General features: G+C 36.8%; 1 protein-coding gene across 7 annotated transcripts in view; it reads right to left on the bottom strand.

Moving 5' to 3' along the window:
- Window positions 1–23,201, bottom strand: part of INPP4B (inositol polyphosphate-4-phosphatase type II B) — an 830,572-nt gene that overhangs the window by 114,310 nt on the left and 693,061 nt on the right. For all 7 annotated transcript variants that reach the window (XM_044268013.1, XM_044268017.1, XM_044268010.1 and 4 more), the window contains 2 exons: window positions 16,198–16,375; window positions 4,493–4,696 (listed from right to left, as the gene is read on the bottom strand). In XM_044268013.1, the coding sequence (XP_044123948.1) occupies window positions 4,493–4,696; window positions 16,198–16,375 (382 nt within the window). The remainder of the gene's footprint in view (window positions 1–4,492; window positions 4,697–16,197; window positions 16,376–23,201) is intronic.

The following is a 23,201-nucleotide window of genomic DNA, read 5'->3' as shown; positions in this document are numbered from 1 at the left end:
CTGACTTTTTCCTAGTGTCAAGACTAGGAAAGTGTTCCCAGAAGAATAATAAAAGGTAAATCAATAACCACACAGATTCTACTGCAACATTGACGGGTCCTACATGAGGACCAAAATTCTTCCTAATTTTTCCACATGTTGCTTGTAAGGGCCTGTACCCATTTTCTTTGGCGCCAGTTTGAAACTTTTTACACCTGTCCTCAGCCTGTCCTCCTCGTCCCCTTCTCTTTGCATGTGATTCTACTTTAAGGATAAAATAAAGCACTCGGGTTAATATTCAAACTACACAGAGAACTCATATAACTCAATGGAAATAAATTTTAAAAAGTGGCCAGAGGAATGGAATAAACATCATTCCAAAGAAAACATACAAATAGCCTTCAGGCCATGGCAACATGCTCAACATCACTCATCATAGGGAAATGCAAATCCAAACTACAATGAGATGTCACTTCATACCACTTAGAATGGTTGGACAAGAGATAACAAATGCTGGGTGTAGATGTGGGAAAAAGCGAACCCCGTATACTGTTCTGGGAATGTAAATTGGTACAGACACTGAAAAACAGTGTGGAGGTTCCTCAAAAAACTCAAAATGGGCCGTATGATCCAGCAATTCCACTTTTAAGGACGCATATGCCTGAAGGAGAGGAAATCAGAATCTCAAAGAAGTATCAGCACCCCCACATTCACTGCAGCATTTTTTTTATAATAACCAAGATATGGAGAGCAACCTGAGTATCTATTAGCAGATGAATGGACAAAGAAAATGGGGTATATATGTGGACTATCATTCAGCCATAAGAAGAGAGAAATCCTGCCATTTGCAACAATACGGATGGACCCCGAGGGCATTAAGCTCAGTGAACATAAGTCAGATGGGGAAAGAAAAATGCTGTACGACCTCATTTATTAACGAAATCTAAAAACAAACAAAAAACAACTCATAGAAACAGAGAACATGCTGATGGTTGCCAAAGGTGAGGGTAGGTGGTGGGATAAATAGATGAAGGGGGTTGAAAAGTTGTAAGATAGTAAGTCACGGGGATGCAATGTATAGTGCAGTGACTATAGCCAACAACACTGCATTGTATATTTAAAGTTGCGAAGAGAGTAGATGATAAAGGCTTTCATGGAAAAGTAGATCAACTATGAGGTGATGTATGTTAATTAAATTTATCATGGCAATGACTTCCCAAGTCATTATCATGTATACCTTAAGCTAATAAGGTGTTACATGTCAGTTGTATTGAGACACAACTGGGAAAATATTTTAAACAAACACAAAAGAAGCCATTCACCCCCCTCCCCAAAGTGAAGCTGGTCTTTACACTCTCCCTGTGGTCTCAACAGGAAAGCCCACTTTTGCCCAGGACTGCTCTCCACCTGCATACTTGAATCATTTCTTCCCTTTGGAAAAAGGTCCTAGCGCTATAGTCATCACCTGTCTGCTTCTCAAATGGTTTCTGGAGTATAAACATGCTCAGTTTCCACCATCTTTGAAGCAAACAACTAACGGTATAATAAACAGCTAATGGTATAATGGTATATACCAACTAATGGTATAATAAACAGCTAAAGGTATAATCATGCACACACACGCTCTCCTTATACATCAGGTCCTGTGTGCCCATCTGAAAGTCATTCTTTTTCCTGAAGGATTAACTTTCTACTCCCTTTAACATCTTAAGAACTTTACTTCTGGGGATCCACATGGCCACCAGACTCCTTCCAGCTTTATCCTATTACAACCTGGAGTTGCTCTGCAGTTTTCATTTGTCTTTCCAAAGCCTTGGATAGGCCACGGAGTCCTCATGTCCCTGGGTGTTTCACGCTGTCTCCAGCACGTGGCACAATCAACCAGGCAGAGCAGGTGAGCAGGAACACAGACGGGCTCACCACAAACCTCATCTGCTCACTGCTCATTTCTCACGCCCTTCCTTCTCTCCCCACCGTGAAAGGGTCTGTACATACAATCTTGAGCGGAAGTCATATAAGCAGAGCTTATTTTCTACCAACTGGTGCTCTCCAACCTTGGCCCCAACATTTTGTTAACTATTGGCTAGTATGTTTTATCCACCACGAGACTGAGTTCTAGAACCTAAGAATCTAGTGTCACTTACCTTCCTCTTTGCATCACTACAATACAGAAGGTCTCAAAAATGATGGAAAGAAAAGGAAATAAGGAGGGAGGGCAGGAGAGGGACACTTTGGAGCAGCAGGAAAATAGCGAGGTGTGGGGGAGAGTTTGCAGGACAGTGGGGTGAAAATGGAACTGGAGGTGATTATGTGGAGTGAAATAAGTCAAGCAGAGAAAGATAATTGTCATATGATTTCACTTAGTTGTGGAACATAAGGAATAGCATGGAGCACATTAGGAGAAGGAAGGGAAAAATGAAGGGGGGAAATCAGAGGGGGAGAAGAACCATGGGAAACTATGGACTACAGGAAACAACCTGAGGGGTTTTAGAGGGGAGGGGGTAAGGGGGGATGGGTAAGCCTGGGTATCATGGAGGACACAGATTGCGTGGAGCACTGGGTGTTATATGCAAACAAGGAATCGTGGAATGCTACATCAAAAACTAATGATGTGGGGCGCCTGGGTGGCTCAGTGGGTTAATCCGCTGCCTTCGGCTCAGGTCATGATCTCAGAGTCCTGGGATGGAGTCCCGCATCGGGCTCTCTGCTCAGCAGGGAGCCTGCTTCCTCCTCTCTCTCTCTCTCTGCCTGCCTCTCTGCCTACTTGTGATCTCTCTCTGTCAAATAAATAAATAAAATCTTTAAAAAAAAAAAAAACTAATGATGTACTGTACAGTGACTAATGACTAAAATAACATGACATAATAAAATAAAAAATAAATAAAATATACTAGAATACAAAAGAAAGAAAAAAAGGAAAATGATCAAAACAAAAGACCCAATTTCAAAATTCTCACTTCATTGAACATAAAAACAGAAGTTATTTGTTCAAAAGGTTAACATTATATATTTAATTAAATGAAAGACAAGTTATTTTCTATATCTACTCAAAGCTTTAAAATTCCCAATACACATTTTATGCTAGATCCAGTCTCCCCCTTCACCTCAAGGGATAATATCAATCCCCATAAGACTATTTAATGTGTGCATCTGAAAAAGGACAATGTACAGTAATAATACTGAGGTAATACAAAGCATTTGCCTAGGCCTTTCCAGGTAATGGGGCATTATTGCTCAGGTAAGTCATTTATCTCATGACCACCTGAAGAGATAAACAGAGCAGGGGCTGTTATTTTCACTTTACAGTTGAGAAAATTGAACTTCAGAGAGGTTAAGAGGTACATACGCCTTGGAGCTGTGAATAAATTGAAGAAGAAGGTGAAGGTAAAAAAGAGAAATATTAGATTTGCTCTTTTGAAAATGCTTCAGTGGGAGAAACGCAATCTTAATCGGCAGCAACAAATACTTACTCAGCATTTACCTCTTGGAACCCAGCTCTGTCTTTCCTGTGATAGAAATTTTATCAAAAGAAAGAGCAGGCATCACTTCATAGCCCTTCAGACAGCAATTTTTTTGAGAGAGCCGGGCCTTTCAAATAATTTACTCCCTGAATGCTCTTAAATCCTAGGGTGGCAGGAAAAGTAATCATTAACTATTTACCATCTATATGGCTGGAATACTATTTTCTTGGTTAAACTCAAGATACAGCAAACAGCTTCCTCTCTGGGTGTGAGGTGTGCGTACTTTGGGGATTTCCTGGATAATCAATATGTGTTTATTCAGGAATAACACTGTTCCCCTTTGCCCAGGACCTTCATGTTTCTCTTATTCTGTCCCACTAGAGTTCTTATTACCACGCTGGCTTGTGTGTGTATGTGTGCTGTTTTTTTTGTTTTGTTTTATTTTTTGTTTTTGTTTTTGTTTTTTTGCTTTTGCTAGCTATTTTCAGAGGCCTTTATGTAACCATCCTTTAGCCAGTTTTAAAGAACCTGGAGCAACATCTTCCTATAAATAATAGAATCAAGAACAGGAAGGATTTAAGAGATCTCGATGTCCACTGACATTTAAATGCTCATACTTCTTGAAGGAAGTCTAGACTGAAACACTGGATTGCAACAAGAAAATATTTGCAACAAGTAGTGGATTATGAGTGATTTATTACTCTTTTCCTTAAAAAAACACCATTTTAATGGTTTATATTACCTTGGCAATAAGTACAGAAAAGTGCTATAGAATCGTATAATTATGGCATCTTTGCTTTATGACATTTAGGTTATATATATATATATATATATATATATATATATATAAATTTTTATGCTAAATGAATGTGATCAGGAAAAAAACTTGCATTCATAATTTGCCACCAAGGAAAAAAATGTGGCCTACTTATCCACAATCTGTATTATGACTCCTTTCCAACTTGTTTTGATGAAAAGCAGAGATGCTCATCTTTCTTGCTCTCATTTTCAGGCCTAAACCTGAGGAGGCAAGCGATGTGCATGACACTTACCCACTCTTCCTCATCATAGTCTGAATGATGTGGTATGGAGTCCTGCCTTCTCATCTGCGGGGGTGGGTCCTGGGGACAGCTCTCCTCTGTGCCGTTCTTAGGAGATGGTGGTTTCTTAAGGACACCTCCTGGTCTGGCAGTGTAGAGGGCCAAAAGAGCACTTCTGACCAGCTGATCCTTGAAGGCATGTACAAAAAGCTCTGTCTGGAAAGAAATTGACAAGGATTAGAAACACTGTGGTAGGCATCCCAGCACAGAGCTATGAAAAGGTCAACAGCAGATTTGTTGGCACATATGTGGTGCGCCTGGTGGAAAAAGTACAGGCAACAGAGAGAGAAAATGATTCATACCAATCAATGAAAATAGTTGAGTTTTGGGATGCTGCCAAGGCCTTGAGTCCTCCTGTTCTGAAAGCTAATGCTTCGGTTCCGTGGGCACTATAAACAGCAGCTGTCTCCTCAGCCCCCTCTCTTTAAGTTCCAAATTCTGTCTTTGAAGATGAATTTCACTAGAGATAATCATTTGAACACCATCTACCTGCTACACTTTTCAAGTAATTCCAAATGCACCTTAAAAGAAAATGTGGTGAGACTGTGTATATTCTGTATTTTAAGCAGAAAGAAAGGCTAAAGAAAGGATGATACTTCTGAAAATAGACACAGAAAACTTTTTTGCTTCTTAGCATCATGGGTCACTTATTTGTGGAGCATAACAAATAGCACGGAGGACATGGGGAGTTAGAGAGGAGAAGGGAGTTGGGGTAAATTGGAAGGGGAGGTGAATCATGAGAGACTATGGACTCTGAAAAACAATCTGAGGGGTTTGAAGTGGCGGGGGAGGGTGGGAGGTTGGGGTACCAGGTGGTGGGTATTATAGAGGGCACGGATTGCATAGAGCACTGGGTGTGGTGAAAAAAATAATGAATACTGTTATGCTGAAAATAAATAAATTAATTTTAAAAAACCAGTAGAGATAGCACAGGCAGTATTCTCATGAAAATATTTGTTTTTTATTCCTTATTATCACTCCCTAAACTGTCTTCCTCCACCAAATGTTTCTAGTAATGCTCAGTGTGAATGAGGCTGCTGTGAAACTTGCCATGGCAGATTTTTACAAGCTGGTGGTAAATACTTAGTAAGTACTATAGAAATGACGGCTTCCCAACAATAAAGAACTTGACAGTAGTACTTTGAAATTTCCTGATGAAATGTTTAATAGCTTCACCCTACTCTACTGGAGGAGGTCGTAATTGATTTTCTGTATTGTACTATGCTTAACGTGCATGTGGTCTAATAATTTACTCAGTTAAAGTGTAGAGAAGTAACTCAAGCACCGACTCATATTACTAACACATTCACACCTGGTAATCTGTTAGGAAGGAGCCCTTTAACTCAAAGCATTATTTTGAAAATTACAAGCATAATTTTGAATACTAGTTGATACCATCACCATTTAATGAGAAATTTAGATGTAATGCTGACTTCACCACTGCTATAACTCAAGGTAATCCTTTATTGAGGCATTCTCAATGTGCAGTCAACAGTGCCACGTCTAAGTAATGGTTACTAAATTATCCCTAAAAAAACCCTGTTGCGAAAAAAAAACAAAAAACAAAAAACAAAAAACCCTGTTGCGGGTGTCAGCAATTCAAGAAAACCAGCTAAACCGCATGCAAAACAACCTCCTAATAAGACTGTGTTATATCTACACAGTTAAGCCTTTGCAATCGATCACGAAGTTCCAGAGCTGGAAGAGACCTTAAAGTCAGACCTCTTCATTAACCAGAGAAGGAAACTAAGAAGCAAGAGTGGTGCCCTGTCCGGGAACAAACTGCTAACTGGTAATACAAATGGCACAGAGCCCGAGTTTTCTAACAAATTCAGTAGCTTTTCTCGTTACTCCACACCACCTACCCACCCACCATCACCTGCATGCTTCTGTCCTCCCCCTTCTTTCTAAACCCCAACCTCCTGACTGCTTTGGATATCTATCCACTCTTATAATTAATCGTGTCTGCAATTGCCAATGTAACTGTCTTCACTGTTAAACTTTACTGGATGTTTTTAAATACTCTTTTAATCTATTGGTCATACTGAGAGCACTCTGAAGGTAAGCAGACAAGAGATATTTAAGAAAAGAATATACAAGAATAAAAGGTTGAAAAATATTTTGGTAATAAATTAGGAAAACAAAAGAAAAAGGCAGCTTATACCAAAAAGGCACAAGGAGAAGTGTTAATTGATGTTCACAATGAAGTGTTAAAATGAGAAGGAAAGTTACCAAAAAAATACTGATGAAAAATTTAGCTAGACAGTACTCAGACAAGGCAGTATCGTTAAAGCAAAATGGGGAAACATGTTATTTACATAATTTTTATACACCATGGATGGATCCATCAATGTGAATTTAAATATTTTAAAATGCAAATTTACTTCCATTCAGCTTAACTAAACTATTTCTTTATTGATAGTTTCAATAAATTCTTTTGATTTATTTTTAGAGCAAAACAGCTTGCCTCCTTTGAATTCTTGCTACTACAGCTCCAGTCTCCATAACAGTCACCTAATTACTATGGAGCTGAATATCTATTCACACCCAATGAAATCTACAGTTCTTATAATTGCCATCATTTTCTTCCCATTGCATGCATGCACAGAGATTCCACTTCACTTATTCAAATCTCATTTGGGTTGATTTATCACCAAAGACATCAAAGATAATACACCATATTCTTGCAGTTTTACAAACCAGAATTTTCTGGAGGGTAGCTGAATGAACGCAAAAAATCTTAGAGAAACACTTTGTGTCTACATTGAAAAATTGATTTGACTCTTTGGAAACTTTCTGAATCAACAAGATCCTTTGCACAGAATTGTACTTTTTTAGAAAATAGCTAAACATTCCATTGCTATAACCATATGATGTACAAATTTTCTTGACCAGCAGTACTTAGTAAATGTAGACCAATGTAGACCCTGATGTTTTGCAGTCAAAATAAATTAGCTTGAAGAGATTAATGTAATCACTCGATTCCCATACATCTGAATGTTGCTGTTCTTGCAACTGAGATGATATTAGGGAAGTTAAAATCCTAAGAAAGATATGACTGTGTCTCTGAGTTGCCCATTGGCTCAAAGTATTGAAAACGTTTTCCTTTTCTGACTCAGCTCACACTGCATTAAGGGAAAGAAAAAGGGCTGTCTAAATGTTATCCTAAGGGTAGGAAAAACAATTTTTTAAAATAGTTTAATAATATAGTAAAAAAAAAGCATAATCTCTGAACCTAAGGTAGATCATTTTGGTTGATATTAAAAGAGAGAAATGTTATCTTAAAAATGAAATGTTTTCTTGCCTTACTGACATTTTTCCAATTCATATTTTTATACAAGTGTTCTTCAAAGTAACATACAGAATTATTTGCAAGTATAAAACCAGTAAAATTACCTCTCCTGGGGGTGAATTTCCTAGGTTCCTAAATATCAATGGCAGAGGAATAGCTAAGAATATATTTATTTAAAACCACCCCTTTTAACTAGTGATCTCAACAAATTACACAAAGTATCATTCTATTTAGAATCTTCTTTTTCAACTGAAAAAATTCAGTGATGCCTAATCACACCTGCAATACAGAAGTAGCCCATGACATAAACGGTTGATTATTATTATAGTAGCTATGTATATGGCAAAAAAGAATCCTGTTTATTTTTTTTTCCAGACCCTACCACTCCCTATTGTTCTGCACCCAGTTAGCTTCATCTGTTTTCATCAGCTACATCGGTCCCTCTCTGATACCATTTGATTTCTTTTTTATTATTGAGGTATAATTGACATACGGTATTATCAGTTTCATGTGTACAGTATAAGGATTCAACATTTAGATATACTGCAAAATTATCACCACAATAAGTCTGGTTATTTTCATTTTTTAGAGACTTATTCATTTAATTGAGGGGATCGGACAGAAGTAAAGAATCTCTCAAGCAGACTCCCCAGTGAGTGGGGAAGCTCTACACTGTTTGATCCCAGGACCAGTGAGGTCATGAGTCGAGCCAAAACCAAGAGTCAGTTGCTCAACAACTGAGCCATCTAGGCACTTCCGGTTTGATAAGCTTTAATTATTTCACAGGGCAATAGTGCTATACACTGGAATTAGTACATTAATATGTGTTCAGCATTCCCCAAAGAAAAGAGCATTGAACCTTCAGGAGAGTTACTTGACATCTGGGCAGATCATAGGAATTATTCACTTGACCTTGGCTAAATCACATAATCACTTTTCCCCAGTTTGCACAAAATTACAATGCCTATTTGTGAAACCCACGTGGTAATTCATTGTAAACTGTGAAGTGCACTCTTCTATTTATGCTCCATGCTCTTCTTTCTTGAATGATCTTTTCAGTTTTCTTTCTTGGCTCCTCATTCCAGGCTCCTTTAAAATATAATAAGTGGATCCTAAAGAATCTTAAACAAAACTACCTTGAAAGCATTTTTTTTTCTATTGGTAATAAAACTCATTTCCCGATATTTTCAACTATCGTCTTTATGCCCCAGTCTCAAAAACCCATCTCTACCCACCACCAGCATTGTCACCTATTTGAATCTGAAAGTCTCTCAAGATTAGAAGTCACAACCTGATCTCAGGTGTTTAAGCCCAATGCAGGGCTCAATCCCAGGACCCTGAGACCATGACTTGAGCCGAAGGCAGAGGCTAAACCCACTGAGTTTAGCCAGCTGCCCCTCAAGTGTTTTTAATAAATGTATTCTATCTTTTCAAATTGCGTTTGAATGACTTGCCTTTTCATTTTTTTAATAGTGTCTTCTGACTCCTGAAAACTTTAATGGATGTTTTTGATTTTGATGACATCTTATGTATCATTTATTTTCTTCTTTTGGTTCCTATTTCTTGTGTTCTAAAAAATATTTGCTTAACCCAAGATAACAGAAATTTTCTCCTATGTTGTCATCTAGACATTTGTTTGTTTGCTTTTTTCTCTTAGCTTGTATATTAAGACCTATGATCCATTTTAAATTAATTTTTATAGATGTGTGAGGTAAAGATAAGGAAAGGTTTTTTTGTTTTGTTTTTGTTTTTTATTTGTTTGTTTGTTTTTTGTTTTTGCCTAAGGATTTCCAATTGTTTCTGAGTTTTATGTTAAAAAATGTCATTTTCCCAGTGAATATTCTTTGCAATTTTGTCTGAAGTTATTGAAATATATATGTGTGGGTGTATTTCTAGATTCTCTATTCCATTCCACTATATCTATACTTACACTAATAGGTTACAAGCTACATAATACATTGGGTATTACTTTCATTTATTTTTTCTAATTTTTTTTTCTTTTTTTGAGAGAGAGAGAGGGAGAACCTGAGTGGGGAGGAGGGGCAGAGAGAGGGGTAGAGAGAATCTCAAGCAGATTCTGCTGAGCTTGGAGCCCTCACAGGGCTCAATCTCAGGACCCTAAGATAATGACCTGAGCTGAAATCAAGAGTTGGATGCATAACTGACTGAGCCACCCAGCACCCTTGGGTATTCCTTTTATTTTATTTTTATTTTTATTTTTAAAGATTTTATTTATTTATTTGACAGAGAGAAATCACAAGTAGTCGGAGAGGCAGGCAGAGAGAGAGAGAGGGAAGCAGGCTCCCCGCTGAGCAGAGAGCCCGATGCGGGACTCGATCCCAGGACCCTGAGACCATGACCTGAGCAGAAGGCAGCGGCTTAACCCACTGAGCCACCCAAAAGAGTAAATATGTTTAAGTAAATTAAAGTTTGAAATTTTTTATAACTGTCCAGATATTTACCATTTCTGGCACTCCTTATTCTTTTGTGTAGATCTGTTTTTTACATGTTATCACTTCCTTCTGCCTGAAGACTACTTTAAAATTTGTAGTAGTGAAAGTTTTCTATGAAATCTCTCAGTTTTTATTTGTCTACAATGGTCTTTATTTCCTCTTTATTTCTGAAAGATATCTTCTTTTGATATAGAATATGTGTGTGTGTGTGTGTGTGTGTGTGTGTGAATACTTTGAAGATATTACTGTATTGTCTTCTGGCTTACATAGTATCTAATAAGAAGCCTGTGAGTAATTCTTTTACATATCTCTTTTTCTTTTTCTCAATTTTCAGTTTATCTTTGTTTCTCAATAATTTAATGGTGATGTACCTTCATTTTTCATGTTTATTCTGCTTGGAGTACATTGAGCTTGTTGGATCTATAGTTTTACTGAATTTTGAAGATTTTCATCACTACTTCAGCAAATATTTTTCTGTTTTCCTCTCTGCTTCTTCCAGGACTCCAGTTCCATGCATATGAGACTTCTTGGTATTGTTCTATAAGTCATTTTTGTTCCATTTATGTTTTTATGTCTTTTTCTCTCTATACTTAAATGGTTTCTATATTTCTATATCTATTCTATATTTCTATATCTCTATATTTAAATGGTTTCTAATACTACGTTTGCAAGTTCACTAATTATTCTTCTCAAGTGACCAATCTGCTAAGCCCACCTATTATTATAGTTTTTAGACATTATATTTCATAATTCTCTCATTTCTATGTTATTCTTTTTTAGATTTCCATTTTTTCCTCACTGTTTATGTGCTTCTCAGCTTCCCTAAATATATGGACCATATTTATAATTGCTGTTGTAAGGTCCTTATCTGCTAATTTCATTATTTCTGTCATTTGGGGTCTCTTTTAAAGGTTGCTCGATCTTTCTTCTGGTTATGGGTCATATTTTCCTGCTTCATTTTTGCTTTGTATATGCTTATTTCACCAACTAAATGTTTACCATTTAAAGAGGAATATAAAAAGAAGAAATAGAAATACTTTCACAAAATTTCATTTCATTTATTTATTTTTATATTCCTTTATATATACTTTCACCAACTCTAAATAAAACAAACAAAAGAACCTCTACTCATTAAGTTCTTCTGTTTGGTTTGGAACTGAGATAGATCAAGGAGTGTTTGAAGTAAACAAAACTAAGAATTCCTTCTCAGTACCTAAGTGATCAACAAAATCAATATACTATGTGTATCTTCAACTTCTTAGTATACTGGCTTCCTGGCATTGTCATTAAAAAAACAAAACAAAACAAAAACCCAAAAACCCCAGCATATTTCTTAAGAAAACCCTGAGTTAAATGTTAGAATAAAATGTTTTGTTTTCTTTGTTTTGAATACAGTAGGGTGTTTTAGCATATCATGTTTAGGTTAAAGGATACTAGAAATCAGAAGTTGTGAGATTTTGTTAAATATAATGAGAGCTTAGCCTCTAATATTGTAATAAAATCCTGTTATTGTTACCATTTAGCAATTGTCATAATGTGACACAACCCACTTTTTAAAATTTTAGGTGGTAAAAGTTAAGGGCCATTTCTATGTAGTATTTGTCATATAGCTTCTAGTCCAATACCAAACATAATTAAGTGCTTGATACTGTTTTTTAGTGAGCAATAATAATAATGATTTTCTAAACAGGATTTATCAATCTCTGTGAAATAAAGAATGTGATGGGCTTTGAAGCTAAGGTCACATGGTTTCACTTACTTGTGGAGCATAAGGAATAACATGGAGGACTCTAGGAGATGGAGAGGAGAAGTGAGATGGGGGAAATCGGAGGGGGAGACAAACCATAAGAGACTGTGAACTCTGGGAAACAAACTGAGGGTTTGGGAGGAGAGGAGGGTGGAGGGTTGGGTGAGCCTAATGGTGGGTATTATGGAGGGCATGTATTTCATGGAGAACTGGGTGTGGTGCATAAACAATGAACTTTGGAACACTGAAAAATAAATAAAATAAAATAAAATGAGAAAAAGGAAAAATAAAAAAATTATGAAAAAAGTGCTAATGTCACATATATATCTAAGCTATTAGAGATAAATACCCATACATTGTTCTATACTTAGGTCCTTAGTTTTTCAGTTTGAATTTCATCACATTACTTTTTTCTCCCTTTTCTTTTCCATAGTACTACATACTTTCAGTCTAGCATAAAGGAAAATGTATTTTTATCACATCCTATTATTAAACTTTCAGGTCTTATGTTAAAAGGCCTATCCTTTGTCTTCTCTGTTCAAGCTATTCATATAAGCTTAGAGCCTGTCCTTTGTTATAACTCTAAAAGATTAAATAATTTCTTTATTGTTTTCATGGATTAATATGCAATAAACAAACCCAGTCATTTATCAGAAGATATACTAAATTAGGACAATTTAATTGAGTTTGTGCTCATTAGGACATGAAAAAATTATAAAACATTTTTATTCTCATGGACTTTCAGTTTTGTCTTCCCCACTCCCACCCCCACATCCTTACTTGTTTCCTTCACTGCATATGCAAGTGTCCATCATGGAACTCATGGAACATTTCACCATACTGTATAGCAGTTAAACTCACAGTATCTGGAGCTAGACTCACAAGGTGTGATTTTGGGTGCACATATATATTTCTGTACCTCAGTTTCCCCTTACTGTATAAAATAAGGATATAAACAATACTTACTTCATAGGATTAAAAAGATTAAATGTTGAAAATAACAGTGTGCACTTCGTGGACTTGTGGAAAGTTATAATACCTCACTTGCAGTTATTAAAGTGTAATGCTAGCTATTATCGTCATCATCATTAGAATCATAAATAACCATTATCATCAAGAACCTTAAATCTCTTGGGAAGACAAGGAACAGACCTGTGTCTTATTCCATTTTGCACACCCAGTGTCAGAAACCGCACCTGATAATTAATACGAACTCAGTAAATATTTTTACTTTTCATAAATTGTATTTTGTTTTGTTTTGTTTGTTTGTTTTCGTTTGTTTGTTTGTTTCTACCAGTAGTTGTTCAGAGGGATGGAATTTTGCTGAGGAACCTTAGTCTTATGGCTTGGTTATCAGTAACAGCAGAGATGACATGAATTGACTTTAGATCTACAAATACTGCTGCTCGGAGATTCTCTGAATATGCGATTGTCTCTGTTGTCCTTTGCTTTCCACCCCAGACTCTGTGCATATATTGATCTGATAACGTGTTCTTTGCTATCATCTCCAGAGGCAACATGTTACCTAAGAGGAGAGATGCCATCTCATTACAAAATAATTGAATCCCTCCTCTACACTACCCATGGGCTGCCCTTAGCCTTCCCCAACCTCCGCAGCCTAGTACAGAGAACTTTCCCATATTTGACTATGGGGTTTCCTTGATCAGTATGACCATAGATAATCCTTTTTATGTATTGAATATGCCACATGAATGAATTCCAAAGAAAACAACCAAGTACTTATTTTGTAAACATGACAGTTCAGACTCTAAAAGAAACAAGAGGCTTCTCAACAAAAAAAAGATTTTTATGCTCTAACCCACAGTGTGAAAGACCCTGATCTCAAACACAAAATGTCTTAGGGGCGCCTGGCTGACTCAGTCAGTAGAGCATGCAACTCTTGATCTTGCGGCGGTTAAGTTGGAGCCCCACATTAGGTATAGAGATTACTTAGAAATAAAATCTCAAAACAATAACAAAAAAATGGAAAATATTTTAAGCTACATCTTTCTAATATTAAATTATAATAAGATTTAAGATGCCACTAAGAATATTTACATTTTATGCTAAGTTCATGGATCATACGTTCTTTTAAACCATAAATTATTAGCCATCTTGATAGATTATGCAAAACTCTGTTAACTTCAATAATTCTTTGAAATTCCAGGCATGAGTTCTTAAAATAATGCATGGCTTGCAAACTCAACCTAAAAAAATTCCCCCTGATTTCAAGGCCTGACAGATTTATTAGTAGATGAAGTGTGTCTGCTTAGTAGAAAAACAGAGAGGAGAAAGTAGGAGCAAGGCTGAATTACAGGAAAAATACACACCCTGTCCCACCCCCCACCCCAATCATTGCAGAAAGTTGTAAATGGTCTATGAAATGACAAACCCCTGCCCAATGCACAGGAAGAATATAAATATTGCTCTGTAATCACTGCAGTTATGTCCTATTTGCTAAGATTTTCTACTTAGGTGAACCCAGAAAAACCTCACATCATCTACAAGTCCAAAAAAGCAATCAACGAAACTGAGATTATGTTATTTTACTATATACAACACTCTTCTCTTTTCCCCACTTTTTTCTAGCCATGACATATTTATTGACTATAAGACATATTTATTGACTATTAGGATACTGAAGTATTACTGAAGAGTATGTCTAACAAAAAGATGTTAAAATATTTTTTAAAAGGAAATGTCAAAGCATATATAATACACAGAGGATACCAGAAAGATTTTCCATTCCAGAGTCAACCAGACCTGGGTTTGAACCCTGGTTTTGTTTGAACCCCAGGTTTGACTCTAGCTCCATGATTTCACACATCTCTTTTTAATGGCTCTGAGCTTCAACCATTGTTCTTTGTGAGAAGGAGATAATATGTACCCACAATTTGAAAATTAAATTTTAAGATTAAATGAAACAATGTAAGCCATAAAGCACAATATATGGCAAAGTAGGGTATCTGTGAAATGTAGGTCAATTTTTTTCTTTCCTTTTCATGATGGAAGTACCTGTTAAATCATGGAAAGGATGTTGCATTTTGAACTAGAAGACTTAGGTTGTCATTTTTCACTTTTTAATTTATGAGACAATTCAGTGGACCTTGTTGAATAGATATGAGCTAGTTTTTAATGAAAATAGTTATTATTTTTTTCTATAAGAAAATATACTGTAATGTACACTTTAAAATGTTCAGTAAGTGCCAGGTATTAATATTATAAATTAACATAAATGGATCAAAAATATACACATATATAATACCCAAGTTTTTATGAATCTGTTCTTTAGAGACATGACAAACTAGTTATTTTATTCTTAAATGATACCTTTTTTTTTTTTTTTGCTCAGTTTCTTCAAGGTCATATTTATTGGAACTATCTCATAATAAACTGCAAGATGTCCTCAGAATGCGAAGGTTAAGGATAAGTGTATTGGAATTGGACTCCAGAACACCTGGTTTTGTATTTAAAATCAAGCTGCAATTTCTCTTTTCCATTTTGGATCTCTCTAAATCGTTCAGCTGCCTTAATTAGATATGGAAGTTGATGTTCAGTATTTACCCATGCCAGACTATCTTACCTCTTTGCATGTACAGGTGCAAGTCATCCTTGAAAAAATTAAGGCTTAGGTCCCATTACATTTCCAACAATAGTTAATATTTTTGGAAATTTTAAAAACCTTCTCCCAGTAGATAATGTTGTAGAAAGCAAACCAAGGCAGAGGAATCACCCCACACTACTGATAAGAATCCACATCAAAGTTGTGCTTTCAAATGAAGTGACACTCCTATTCAAACATAGAGCCTCATATGCATAAAAATCAGTTGGTCACCAAAGGAAAATAATTTTCAAAATCTAATTTAACTCATTTAATAAGACCATGAACCAAAGAGAATGAAAGATGTCAAGAAAAAGAGGAAATATACCTCAGCCAATAATAGGTTTCATTTCCTACTTTAAAAAAAAATTAATGCTTTCTAAGATTTAAGAAGAGAATGAGGCCTATTCATTTTGATCCTGTGGCAATTCTTTGAAGCTTACATTTTAACCTGGTCTATTTAACATTTCCAGATGCTATGAAAGGCAATGTATGCAGAAAGCAACACCCATGGGGATTTGGGTATTTCACTTTCCCCACTGTTATCAGTGATTTGGATCTTACTTTTTCTGAAAGCATCTTTAAAGAATTCTTCAAGCTGTCTGGAGAATGCTGGCTTGCAGAATTAAGCAGTAGGTCTGCATGGGTTGCTATCAGAGGTTGGAGCTGATTGATGTTGCTGAGAACTTCTTTTGCTTTGGCTGTGTTTTCAGGCGAATAGTAAATAAACTGGTATCCAGTACTGGAACAACAAAGATAAAGGCAAGTTACACAAAAAAAGCAGAAAGCATTTGCAGCCCCTAGTACCAGATGGCAAATGAGAAACTGAACTCCAAATAGCATGATTTCCTTTTGAACAGATAAGAACTATTCTAAGAGGTTTTCATGATGTCCTAAGAGTTTTTTTAAGCAAAATGACCAAGATATTTTTTAAGACCAAGATTGTTTTTCAAAGATTTTAAAAGTGAAATAAATCAAGTTTTGCTCAACTACAAGGAAGATTCTTCATAATTACATAAGTCAGGTATTAGTATTCAAAACAAATTATTGTTCATTACTAATAAATTTGAAGTCACATTAATATGGAGTGAAAGTATAAGCTTTTATATTCAGGCTAATTTGAATGTAAATCCTGGCTCTGCCACCTACTAGCACAGTGATCTTAGGCAGGCTTCAGTTTCCTCCACAGGAAATTATGAATAAATATACTAGAATTCTAAGAGGTGGGTAAGCTTGGTCATAATTCATGTGAAATGCCTACAAAAGTGCCTAACACAGAGCAAGCATTCAGTAAGTACTACCTATATTTTCCCCCAGGATATATAGGGCAGAGTGAGTAAATTTTAATAGCTGGGAAATGGGGAGAAAATATATTAATGCCAAAATATATTAATGGGCATAAGGAGAATTTTATTGGCTAGAACAAGAATATCGATAGCATAAAAAATTCACTAGGCTATTTTATCATTACCCAATTTGTTCCTAGAGGTTTCTCATTTCACTTGTAAAGAAAAATCTAAAAGTGATTACTAAATAAAGAATTACTGACTTTTATAATCATCATCTAAGAATTGATCAAGCATACTACAGGGTTAAGGATTCCATGGAATGAAGGAATCTTTTTTTTTTTTTTTTTTTTTTTTTAAGATTTTTTTATTTTATTTATTTGAGAGAGAGAGACAGTGAGAGAGAGAATGAGTGAGGAGAAGGTCAGAGAGCGAAGCAGACTCCCCATGGAGCTGAGAGCCTGATGTGGGACTCGATCCCGGGACTCCAGGATCACGCCCTGAGCCGGAGGCAGTCGTCCAACCAACTGCGCCACCCAGGCGTCCCAGAAGGAATCTTTTGATAAGGAAAGACAAAGGAAGCATTTCGGCAGGGGAAGGAATGAAACAGCAAAACACTAGCCAAAGTGAAAGAAGAGGGAAGTTCCCTTGGCTGGCCTGGCATAGCACTTGCCTACATCCCTTTGCATCCACTGTCAAAGCATTTTTCATATATCCTGCACTCTGTGTTGAGTACTTATTGAGTATTTTCTCTACTTACCAGTTAAACTATTAAAATTCCCATAATTCCATTTCTTTTTTTTTTTTTTTTTGGTTTGTTTTTTTTTTTTTTTAGATTTTTTTTTTTTAATTTATTTGACAGAGAGAGATCACAAGTAGGCAGAGAGGCAGGCAGAGAGAGAGAGAGGAGGAAGCAGGTTCCCTGCTGAGCAGAGAGCCCGATGCGGGACTCGATCCCAGGATCCTGAGATCATGACCTGAGCCGAAGGCAGTGGCTTAACCCACTGAGCCACCCAGGCGCCCCATAATTCCATTTCTTATTTAGAAATATTAGAATCCAATAAGAAAAATTAACAAGTAGGGAACACTCTTCCTTCCCTTCCATTCATACTAATGACTTTGATGGGAAGGTATCAGTTTCCTCGGTAAGACAACACTCCTTTTTGTAAACCTATAATGACTGTTCCTATTGTTTTATTTATATATTTATTTATTGCTGTGATTGAAAGAAAAATCCTTTGTCGCTTGGACTATTCAGAAGATAGGACAACAAGCTGATGAGGGATACAGGTTTGTGAAGGCTAAGAAACACTTCAGCAGTGTGTGACACTTAGAATTTGCTCTTAATTCTGTCTTTACAGACTTCTACATTTCAGAAGTGGGAGCTGAAAAAATAAAACACACCATAACTACTTATTATAGGAACTACCATATTACTTATTTCAGGGAGCTGAAAAAATAAAACACACCATAACTACTACACAAATATTTATTGTATTTCTTTTTTTTTAAATATTTTATTTATTTGACAGAGAGAGATCACAAGTAGGCAGAGAGGCAGGTAGAGAGAGAGGGGGAAGCAGGCTCCCTGCTGAGCAGAGAGCCCCATGTGGGGCTCGATCCAGGATCCTGAGATCATGACCTGAGCTGAAGGCAGAGGCTCAACCCACTGAGCCACCCAGGTGCCCCTACTGTATGTATTTCAATGCAAATTAAAGCAAATGAATGAAGAACAGTGGTGAGGAAGAAAAAGAAAATAGTCATCCCTGCCAATCACCTACACCTTTTTCTGGTTCATCTGATCTCGCTCAGGAGTGTGCGAAGGCCTCTAGCAAAAATCACCACCTTTGATGTACCCCTTACTCATCTGTACTCAGACCAGATACAAGGTTCAACCCACCACAGTGGATTAAGAAAGCAAACAACTCCGTGTTATTTTTGCAAAGAAAGGGATTATCTAAAGATATTCGTGGGTCATGGGGGTGGGGATGATGTTTGATACCCAGCACCTCTAACAGCAGAGAAAGACTCTAGAGACTCGACAGAGAAAGAACGTGTAGTAGCTGCTTGGTGGTCCCTTTCCACTAATCTGCTCTTCCTGTCATAATTTGCTTTCTGCTGTCAACTTCTGGGAACCTACAGGCCTCCCACAGCTTAGCTCTTGGAAAGCAGAGTTCTGGAGGCCATGTGTGGTCTTCTAGCTTTCTCGTCCCATGACTGTCCTCTTTGAGGACGTCATGCGTGCCCTCTCATAATTCAATCCCATGCATTCTTTGGACTCCGGGCACCATTGCTTTCCTTCTTCACTCTTCTCATACTTCCCTGGCAGTTCACTGTTACTTTATTCCTGAATTTTACCTACTTTCATCATCATTATTATGTTTAAAGATTTTATTTATTTGAGAGAGAGCACATGTCAAGGCATGAGAGCAGGGGAGGAGGGGCAGTGGGGAGGGAGAGGGAGGAAGAAAGAATTCCAAGCAGACTGGAGCATGGAGCCCCACAAGAGACTTGATCCCCCCATCCTAGGACCCTGAGATCATGACCTGATAGGAGCCAAAAGTCAGATGCTCAACAGACTGAGCCACCCAGGTATGCCTAGTTTCATTATTTTTTCCTACTTCTTATTCCTATTTCTCTTCCTATTTCTTACTCTGCACATTTCTTTAGCCTCTCCTCTCCATTCGAGTCTACTACACACATTTTCAAGATTTATTTCTTACATGTTCTTTATTTCTACATGTTCTAATTAATAGTTCAGTGGTCCTCAAATTTTAGCAGGCATACGATTCACTTGTGGATGAGGAGAGGCACTGGGTGTTTGTTTGAAAAATGCAGATTTCCTGGCAACACTGAAAGATTCTGCTTCAGTGGATTGTAGCACTGTAACAACCAGCTCAGGAAATGCAGATGATGCAGAGGCACAGCTGAGCACGTTTAGAGACACTTGCTGCCCTTGCTTTGTTTGTGAATCCCCTCTAAACCCTTGGTCTTGCTACGTCATGCCTCTGATAAAGGTCCTTTTTCTCGTTCTAAGTTTCAAGTTCCTTGTTCCTTAGTTATTCTCATTTCCATGATACCCTTTACAAGGCTAGCTTTGTACTCCGTCTTTATATCTAGCTCATGTTATTTTGCTTCCCTCTCTTTACCATCGCTGCCTCCCCTCACTATTTTCATCATCCTTTCCTCTTCTCCCTCCCAGCATAGTCCCTTCCTCTTCCTCTCCTTCCCCAGTCTCCATCGTGGGATGCTCCCAGAACTCCTGCCCCCTGCTCCTAAATCAGTCTCCATTGAGCTAAATAACCTAGCAGGCTTTGGTTCTCCCCATTAGGTTATTTAATGATGAGCATCTTACCTAGTGAGGTAGAAAGATTCATTTTCCACAGTAAAAGCCAATGTTGATGTCCAGGATGAAATAGTATGGTATGGAAAAAAAAAATATCACCACCCACAAAATAATTTTAAGTGTGCATAAATTTCCTTTACCTATTCAGTGCCTTACACTTTAAACATGTCATATATTTTAACAGTTATAGCTTTTTAAATGGAAAGTTATGAGTATAATTTAATTATTGAGATAAAAATAATATAGCTAAACTCTATTTTATAGTGGTCTGAAATTTAAACTGAATCCAAACACTTGAACTAAATATCAATCAGACAAAACCAGAAGAAAGACAAAATATTTGCTTGGACAAAAAATATTTTATAAGATGTAAATATAGCAAATCTTGGACAATGAAAATTGAAATTAATTTCATACTATTTTTCTATTGATGAAGAAGTGAATTAAAGTGTGTGTATATATATATACGTGTATAAATATCTATCTGTATATATACATACTTAAATATATATCTATTTAATTATATATCAGTTTAATTAGAAAATATGCATATCACATACACACTCGTAACTCACAGGGGCTTGTACATGTTGTTACCAGGGATGTCATATTCTGAAGTTGTAAAGAATATGAAATAACATTCATATTCATAGACTCTAATTGCTAACCAAAATACAACTAAACCAATGGCTGTATGTTCTTCCGTGTTTATTCCACCTCATTTGCTTTTTGCTGGTCCTCCTTATCTTCTCATCCTCTAGTGTTGGCCCCCTCCAAAGCTCACTCCTTGGGGACACTTCCTTTTGTTAGTCTCCATGCCCTTCTTAAGTAATTCCATTTAATCTTCTGGTATAAATATTTCAGTTGTGATGATTCCCAAATCCACTTCTCTAGCCTAGACCTCTTCCCCGAACTCTAATTAAAAACAAAAGCTCTCCTCTTCACAGCTCCCATTTATCATGTCCCAAACTGAGGTCCATATCTGCCCCATGTCCTCAACAACAGCTTCTTATATACATGTTCCCATCTCAGTTAATGGCAAGTCCGTTTGATGTGGCATATTTCTCTTTTCTTCCTCTTTTCTCCCCCTAGAAAACTCTTTCTGTTCTTTCAAAACGTAAGCAGATTTCAACCATTTATTTCCACACTCACTGCAACAAGCCTGCTGCAAGCCATCATCTTCTACCTCACAAACTGATCTTCCCATTTCTGTTTCTTACTCTAAGACCTGAAATCCTTGACTTAGACTTAGGGTTGAAGGAGGCAGGGGGCAGGTGAGGAGAGCAAAATAAAGCAATTCTCCCTTAGCTCGCTGCCCACACCCAGATCCTGGGACTTGCTCTGCTACTTATCTGCACCTTTCCTCCCCCACGCGACCACCACCTCCACCCTTAGCCCATTTGCCCAACCAAGCCATTATGTTGGTAACTAGAGTCATGCAAGAACATAGATTAGAAATGAGGGAGAGACAAGGAGGGAAAAGTGAAGGAAAAGATCAGGGAGGGGGCACAGGCAGAAGAGGATTAGGGTTAAGGAATATAGAAAAAAATGATAAAGAATAATGTGCCTCTGCTTCTGAGGCAGAACTTAATCTCCAGAGAAAAACCTAAGGACTATTTCCACTTATTTTTTCCCAACTCAAGCACTACTTGTGAAAAAACAATCTCTTGAATCCTGAGGGAGGGATAGACATTCTCTCAATTCTAACTGAGAAGAAAACTATGTGGATAATAAATGAAAATTTACACCTTAGTGCACTTGAATATACCCTTTTGGCTTCGCAGGGTTTAACAACGTGCTTCAAGAAATTGTAGAAGGTAAAAACATACTTCTCTGTTTTCCCCCATGCATCTTTCCTATTTTTTGCTGAAGTATAGCTTAGATAAAAGAACTAAGAGGAAAATGGTATTTGTTTTGCTTACCTCGTATGGATTTCACTTATGTAATTACATTAGTTATATGATCGAAGCTTAAATTAATGTTTATCTTTGAATCAACTCTTTTTAAAACAAATATTGGTTTCACAGAAATTTTAGTCAATGTTTTGAATAATATACTTGATTCTGCCATTTATTAGCTTTGTGACAGGTAATGCTAATTAAGAGGGAAAACATCCTAAAATTCATTTCAGCTCAAATTACCCTCAAGGAAAATCAGCCTATTTTCTCGATTACAGTGGCTTCTACTATCCCGCTTTTCAGTTTGAAGTTATTTTTTTTTAAGATTTTATTTATTTATTTGATAGAGATAGAGCACAAGTAGGCAGAGTGGCAGACAGAGAAGCAGACTCCCCATTGAGCAGGAATCCCAGGACCCTGGGATCATGACCTGAGCAGAAGGCAGATGCTTAAGGACTGAGCCACTTAGGCGCCCCTTCAGTTTGAAGTTCTTATCGGCAATTTCTTAACCATTAAGACCTCTTTTCTATATACAATATTTCGTTAGCTCTATTTTTGCCCTTTCAAGAATTTTCAGGCACTTTTATATGACCTTTAAATAAACAAAGTCCCATGTGATTTCACTTCCTTCCATGGCCTATTTCCATTTATTCCTGAAATCACTTGTCCTAATTCCTTTGCTAGCTTTCAAGGATCTGGTCACTTCTATTTCTGCCTAGCATGGCTTCTGGTATTTCCATGCTCACTCCTCTGCAAAGGTGTCATGGCGTAATATCCAAATCATGTCCTCTGATTTCCTCTCACCTCGAAAACTTTTCAACTCCATCCTGGACTGTATCCATTTGCATGCCTAATACATAGTAAGATTAAATACAAGAATAGAAACCATTCCCAAATATACTGTCAAAGTAAAAATTTCTTTGACTGTAAATGATCATGAGGGGCCTTTTTGAGGTGAGGAAAATGTTCTAAACGTTGGAATGTGATGATGATTGCATAACTCTATAAATTTACTAAAAATCACTGAATCATATATCT

The sequence above is a fragment of the Neovison vison genome, chromosome 11, assembly GCF_020171115.1.
Source record: "Neovison vison isolate M4711 chromosome 11, ASM_NN_V1, whole genome shotgun sequence".
NCBI classification, from domain to species: domain Eukaryota; kingdom Metazoa; phylum Chordata; class Mammalia; order Carnivora; family Mustelidae; genus Neogale; species Neogale vison.
The sequence above is the reverse complement of the archived record's forward strand: the minus strand, read 5'-3'. Positions and strand labels throughout refer to the sequence as shown.